At 38.0% G+C, this 7567-nt stretch overlaps 1 protein-coding gene across 1 annotated transcript; it reads left to right on the plus strand.

Moving 5' to 3' along the window:
- Positions 1 to 5999: 5999 nt before the first annotated feature.
- Positions 6000 to 6953, plus strand: LOC119808115 (olfactory receptor-like protein OLF3). The gene has a single exon (XM_038320454.1). It carries the CDS (start codon positions 6000 to 6002, stop codon positions 6951 to 6953), a length of 954 nt encoding a protein of 317 aa, XP_038176382.1.
- Positions 6954 to 7567: the final 614 nt, after the last annotated feature.

Below are 7567 nucleotides of genomic sequence, written 5' to 3' on the forward strand. Positions count from 1 at the left end.
GGCTTTTAAGAGGAGATATTTAGGGTCAAGTATAGGTTAATAAAAATTGAAAGTAGTCACAGACAATCAGGACTATGTAGTAGGAGAATAAAAGATAAGTGATCAATTGCTTTAAATTTTCTTATTTCAAATGTTTTACTGACTATTGGTATATAAATATCTTTACTTTTTTCTCAAAAGAAATAATCAAAATGTAAGATGAAATGGTTTGTCAAAGTCATTAAGTATTTAGAATTTGAACTGGAAATAACTTTGTGGTTTCCAGAGTCTCACATCAGAAAGAGTTTTATTTGTTGCTTTGAGATTTAGACTCAGGTAATGTAGGATGTTCCAAAACTAGCTGGACAATGATAATCTTGAATTTCTGATCTTCCATGTCCCTGTTTCAGAGTTAGTTTTTGAATGAGCAGTAGGAAGGTATTCTGGAAGCTTGTTAGATGAAAGCATTTTACTGCAATAATATGCCTAATCAAAAAATGGAAACTCATAAGTACAAAGCTAATAAAGATATATACAACCTAACATGATAAAAATAGCTCAGCAATGGCAGATTTCATAACCTATTGTTCGAGAGACAGGCATATAATATTTAGGTTAAGATTATATGAAAATTCAGGCAAACAAACACAGAGAGAATCTAGATAACAAAACCCCAAAGAAAAAATACCATTGATCTCAGAGTATAAAATTATTTTTGATATGTCACACACCTAAGTATCTCTGGGATTCTCCGTGTCTGCATGTAATAATGATAACAGAAACATTCCTGTCTGGGATGGATACTGTCTGTGTATACAATCACTATGTGTGTAGCCATGGGTCAGATGAACCTTTCTGTAAATCAAAGAGCAGTATCCATTGGCCACTCAGCTGTATGAAGGTAAGGTCCTGGTTTGTCTAGACAAGCATGAGAAGATATCATCTGTAGCTTCTATGCTATGTGTCTGTATCCAGGGCTCAGCTAAGATTGTAGAAATCTCGGAAGAGGAAGCCAACTGTGACTAAAGCCCAGTGGAGCATCAGGAGACACTGTTCAAGCAATGTCTTAGGAGAAGAGCTTAGCATTTTCCTTCTTTAGGTTTAAGGCATCTTCCACACAACAATATTAGTGCATTATCACTATATTGGCATGGGTGTTGGGTTCTCTTGTGCATCTCACTTGTTCATAATGGAAATTTGAGGCTTATCCAAAGCATATGATCATGTGCTCTTAATATAAGGAAAGTGTTGTTTTTCTGGACTATTCCTGAAAGGTGGAACATTGAGAATGCCTTTTATACTACCTGGAACTAGGAGGTATCACTGAATCAAGATATCACTTGTCTTGATGTGCGGTGAAGGCTGAGAACACAAGTCCCCAAGTCAGTTGGCTGAGAGAAGTATGAAATGATTTTTCATAGTCAGTACACATTATTTGCATTGAGGTTAGGTGCCTTTTAGGTGGTGACTGGTGCAAAGGAACTGGTTCCTCAAAGCCAAGCCCTGACTGCATCCTTCTCTACACTTATACAGATCAACTGAGTGCTGTACCCATAGAGAAGCGAGGAAAAGTAACTTCAGTCAAGAGCTGGTAGGAAGACACCACAAAGAGAAGCATCAGAAGAGATCCCGAGCACCTACATGATGATTGTGTGGTACCAGCAGAGTGAGCACTTCCGCTTGTGTGTTGGTAAGTGTATGAGGACCAGCTCTCTCATCTTTGTCCTGATGCTGTTCATGCTTTCTTCCAAAGTCTCATTTCTGTCAGTGTCTAGATATGGTCAGAGTGTGGTGGGCAGGAAGGTAAGGAGCTCTACATGCTATGGTTTGGAACTCTGCTCCTTGCTCTCAGGAATTAAACACAGATTTAAGGAGCTTGGTATAAATGAGAACCTTGCATAAGTTACCAACTACTCTGATATATGTCTATACATACATTTATATAATATACTTTGACATATATGTATATATCCATATAACAGAATTAGACCAAAATAGTTGAGTCATCTTGATTACATGATTCTAAAAGATCAAACTTTAACACAAAATCTTTGCTTGAGAATTTACCACTGAAAATATGTGCGATTGGATTTAAGATATTGACATCTTTGGTATTCCATTAAATTTATTTAAAGATAGGGAAATAAAAAGAAAATTCTAAGATGGGATCCATATATGCTTGAAATCAGGCTTACCACACAGTGTGACTGAGAGTCCTCCAGCTCATAGATGAAAGATCAAAAGAGACTCAGGAATGCAGGCTGTAACGTCTGCACTCAAACTTTGCCTACTCGCTGTAAATAAGCACTAACCCAGGATTCATGACTGCTTGCGTATTCACATCTTTGCATTCTCATGACCTCTGGGTGGCATATATGTCTGTCTATCTAAAGAACATATAAGGGAGTACTAGGCCAGAAAGACAAGAGAAGGCATGGGGTGATAGGTAAATTTATCAAGGCTTACAATGTCTGAAAGTAATATTCAATTCATTCAGATTTAGACTAAAATTGTATAATAAAGTTTAATTGTTTCCATGGAGAAGGAAATAAGCTTAATTTATTGAAGAGATTGACATAGCTAAATTTAATTCTTTAAAGTTAGGTCTGTGAGTCATGTAAAGAATCTGAACAGCTGTGAGTGTGTTTTTGACAGAACATTTGAGTCTTGATGTTTGATGTAACCAATAATTACTGAATAAAGGACGAATCACAGGGAGATAATTTTTTTCTAGGGTGTAAGAACAGTAGCAATTTAACTGAGAAAATTGTTCTTTTCTACCAACATCTCTCCTACTCTCCCCGCATCTTTAGTTCAGTGCCATGTAATGCTCCAGTTTTGTTCTGGACCATGATGTAGTATGGATCACCAGGAGAAACTGATGGCTGAATTCAGAGCACAGTGGCTTCTCCTGGACCTTCATCTCACAAAGCTCAAACCTCCCACACAATATTATTTTATTCTTAAACATGTAGGGAAGAAGAAAATGTTCCACATAAGAATACACTTCAGCCATTAGAAGAACTTTATAAGGTGAGTTTCCAGAGTGTATTCTTATTGTACATACTGTAGTTCTAATATACTCTCTGTTTTACCAGTTAGTGCTCATTGATTACTCTACTTTCACCAGCATTCATAAACACAGCAAGAAGTTTCTCTTTTCTGGTCCTCATATCCAGAGAAACTAAACACAAGATTATATCCTTCTTTCATAATGTCTTCTGGGCAAAAAGGCATGCTTTGAAGTTTGCTGATGCTGAAGATATGCATTCAAAAGAAAATGAAATAAGATTTTATTGTTTGTTGTATTTGATAGAGATTTATGACAAACATGTATGTATTTCCTTCTTGGCAATGACAGAGAAGCAATGATAAATTATCCCTGTACAGGAAGCTGAGCTAGATAGCATACATTCTTGGCTGCTCAACATTCATTGTGAGTATCAACTGCACATCTATCCTTGTGCTAAGACATCTTTGTTTCCTTGTTTGTATAGACAAATGCAACAAAAGCTCTAATAGTGTTTCCTTAGTTATTTGAGTTCATGAAAAACGGAGATAAGGGAAGTCTACAAATTAATTATAGCTGAAAAGATCAAGATCTTGTTTCCTTATGAGAAAAATTAGACATGGGCTACATTGCACGTCACTCATAATTTCATTATTAAATTAGAAAAACACATTTGAACTATTTTTCCAGAGAGACCAATATAATGATAAGATGGTATTTACTGACAGCTGTGTTAAAGGCATCTGGAAATCCCATCTTTTCTTCTTCACCTGGCTTTGAATTGTACATTCTATATTTTTTAGAGACTTCCCAAAGGTGCCCTAGAGCATAGAAAATGTTTTAAAGGAATATTAATTTGGGGTGTCTGAATATGTACACTGCTTGGACTGATCCCCGAATTTGATTCCCAGCACCACATAAAACAGGTATAATGATACACAACTGTAATCTTAGATATTGGAAGTTAGAGGCAGGAAGATTAAAAACTTCAAGGATATCCTGAGTTATCGAGGGATTTTGAGGCCAGTCCCAGCTACAGATCCTATCTCAAAAGATAATCTCTTGATTTAGGAACAGTGGCACCTGCCCCTGAGGAGACTGAAGGATGGTAGTGAGCTTGAGGCCAACCCACTCAGAATCTCAAATTTATCTCAGAAACACAATATTTTTAAAAAAATTAATAGAATTTTTAAATCAAGCAATGGCCTTACTTGTGAGTGATAATATCAATAGGATAAACATAATTAATCCAATAAATATATTAGTTAATTATATTTACCTATATGCAGCCTGTTTCAATAAAATACTTTGCTATAAAACATATAATATGATAATAATTGCTATAATTAGTAAGACAAAGCTAATTGAATAAGGCTAGATTACGAGCTGTGTGAACACTAAGATAAACTTGCAATCTCATAGACATTGTAGATCTCTGTGAGGGAAGTGTTCGCATCTATTCAGACCGTGCATGGGTTGAGTATTTCTACGGGCCCCTGCTTTGTCATTTACCACATGAGAACGTCGAAATGGGAAGTTTTTCACTTATAGGTCAGCAACCCTAAAATGACCTTGGTCTTTCTTTCCCTCTTGCGTCCTTATCTCCTATTTCCCGTTGTATTGCACACTCAAACAACCAAGACATTAGTGAACAGACAGATGTTCAGTAGTTGAGTACATTCTAAATATGTCTTTAAAATGTCACCTGTTTGCCCTGGATGTTCAATAGCATGCCATATTACTTCTCCTGGAAAAGCACCTGCGATCTGGGTAGTGGTGGCTGCATGCCTTTAGTCCCAGCACTTGGGAGACAGAGGCATGCGGATCTTTCAAGACCAACCTGGTCTACAAGAGCTAGCTCCAGGACAGGCTCCAAAGCTACAGAGAAATCCTGTCTCAAAAAACAAAAACAAAAAAAATGAAAGAAAGACAAAAACAAAACATCTGCTAAGCACATATAATGAGCAGATGAGCAGAGAATCTATTTTCTGGCCCTGCTTTACCAAGGTTCCTGTATTATCCCTGTCTCAGACACCAAGAGTGCTTTCTTACCTTTCTTACCCCTGACGTGAGGGTCCACATGACTACATTCTCATTTGTTTTATTTTCAGCTCAATTTCAGACAACAGAACTCTTAATGGAATCAGATTAGAATGGGAATCATGTGAAGATAGAGACTTCATCTTGATGTTTCCCCCAGAGTATGGAGACTATAAGGAGCTGAATCTATCAAGCATAACTAAAATTTCTGCTGAAGGCTTTCAATTTATTTGTTTCTACTTTGAAGACAGGAAATTTCATTTGCCTCTTCATAGGCCCAAAGGAGAAATCTTGTTATATTCCTCACCCTTGAGTTACTGCAGTATAATAGCAGTGAAGACAGTCCCCACATGCCCTCGCAGGAGCTATTTACATTTGTACTTTAGTATACATGGAAAGTATTAAATTTTCTATAACAAAGCCTCTCGCCAAACAGAAATCAAATACCTGCTAAATAAAATAAAATAACCTAATAAGATTCCAGATCTTTCCACTTTCACAATCAGTCTTCTTGCAGCTTACTGCAATACCAGCAGGATTGCAATCAATGTATTCGAGGTAGTTTGAAATTGTGATTCTCTTTCCTTAATCTTCTATGCTTGTACTGACACTTAGTTTTCTCCTTGCCTGAGAATAAAAGGAACTGTTAATGACATAGAGCTGACAGAACTGCACTGCTGTATCTCGAGGGTGTAGCTTGCCCCTGTGAAGCCTGCCAAGTCATTATAAAGTCATTTTGATAGGCCTATGTCTCTGAAACAGAGTCAATAAAGAGCATATTAGAATCAAGCATGCTAACAATGATGTGAGGAGGGAAGGAGATGGAAATTTTTAAATATAAAAAAATAAACCATGAGGGAAAAAAAAGGCTGGCAGATCACATGTATTATATATTCTTAGAAACTTACTCCCTTATTATTTGATTGCATGTGTTTTTATTTCTGATACTCTTTGCAGATCATAGCCTTTAATGGAACCCAACAATGAGACGTGGGTGCATGAATTCATCCTCCTTGGCCTGTCCAGTAACTGGGACACTCAACTCTCCCTCTTTGTTGTTTTCTTGCTGATGTACCTGGCGACAGTGCTGGGGAATTTCCTCATCGTTCTTCTGATCAGACTGGACAGCAGACTCCACACTCCCATGTATTTCTTTCTGACCAACCTGTCGCTTGTGGATGTGTCTTATGCCACAAGCATAGTCCCCCAGTTGCTGGCTCATTTTCTTGCCACACACAAAGCAATTCCATTTTTGAGCTGTGCAGCACAGTTATTTTTTTCTCTGGGTTTGGGTGGGATTGAGTTCCTTCTGCTGGCAGTGATGGCCTACGACCGCTATGTGGCAGTGTGTGACCCTCTGAGGTATTCAGTCATCATGCATGCGGGGCTGTGCATGAGACTGGTCATCATATCTTGGATCAGTGGCTTCATCAACTCTCTTGTGCATACTTCCATCACATTTCAGTTGCCCACGTGCACCAATAAGTATATTGACCACATAGCCTGTGAAACCCTTGCTGTGGTCAGATTGGCTTGTGTAGATACCTCCTCCAATAAGATTGCAATTATGGTTTCTAGCATTGTCTTGCTTATGGCACCATTCTTCTTGGTTCTTTTGTCCTACATCCAGATCATCTCGACCATCCTAAAGATACAGTCCACAGAAGGAAGGTGGAAAGCCTTTCAAACCTGTGCCTCTCACCTTACTATGGTTGTCCTGTGCTATGGCATGGCTATTTTCACCTACATCCAACCCCACTCCAGCCCCTCTGTCCTTCAAGAGAAGTTGATGTCTCTGTTCTATGCTATTTTGACACCCATGCTGAACCCCATGATTTATAGTCTAAGGAATAAAGAGGTTAAGGGAGCATGGCAGAAACTTTTAGGGAAATTTTCTGGGTTCACATCAAAACTGGCAACTTAATGACTCATGAGCATAGCTGGAGGAAAGAGTTTTTCCTCAACATGTATGCAACTCATAAATAGCAGACGGAATCTGCAATGTCCTGTCAACTAGGAAGTAGTAGGCAGCATAACAGATACTTGTGATGCCATGCGGCAGGTTGAGTGTTTATGTTGAATTGTGTCTCATCGGGATGCCCAGTGGAGCTATGCAACATTTTATAGAACGTTCTCCTAACTCTGTCTCTACTTCCATGGTATGATAATTAGAAATATTTATTACTTTGTTTAAAGTCCTGAGCCAGAAGAGCTAATAAATTTCACAACAGGTTGCTGTGGTTCCAATTGATATAAAATTCATGTTCATCTTTGGAGAGACTCACTTGAACAATTGAGAGTCTCCGCAATAACACAGTTTGTATGTGGGTCAATACCAAGGAGAGCTGTGAAAGATTATTACAATGTCTTTATGCGGAACTCAATTCATGCAGATGCCATGTCTCACTGTAAGAGTTAACAATTACTTCTAGAGCTGACCATGTACAGAAAGATCTAATAAATGTTTCCATGGGAAGATGCCAAGTATAAACAGCTATTATTGTCCAAGTCAACATTTGTGTCTGGCACTAATTGGAA

Source organism: Arvicola amphibius, chromosome 2 (assembly GCF_903992535.2).
Source record: "Arvicola amphibius chromosome 2, mArvAmp1.2, whole genome shotgun sequence".
Taxonomy (NCBI): domain Eukaryota; kingdom Metazoa; phylum Chordata; class Mammalia; order Rodentia; family Cricetidae; genus Arvicola; species Arvicola amphibius.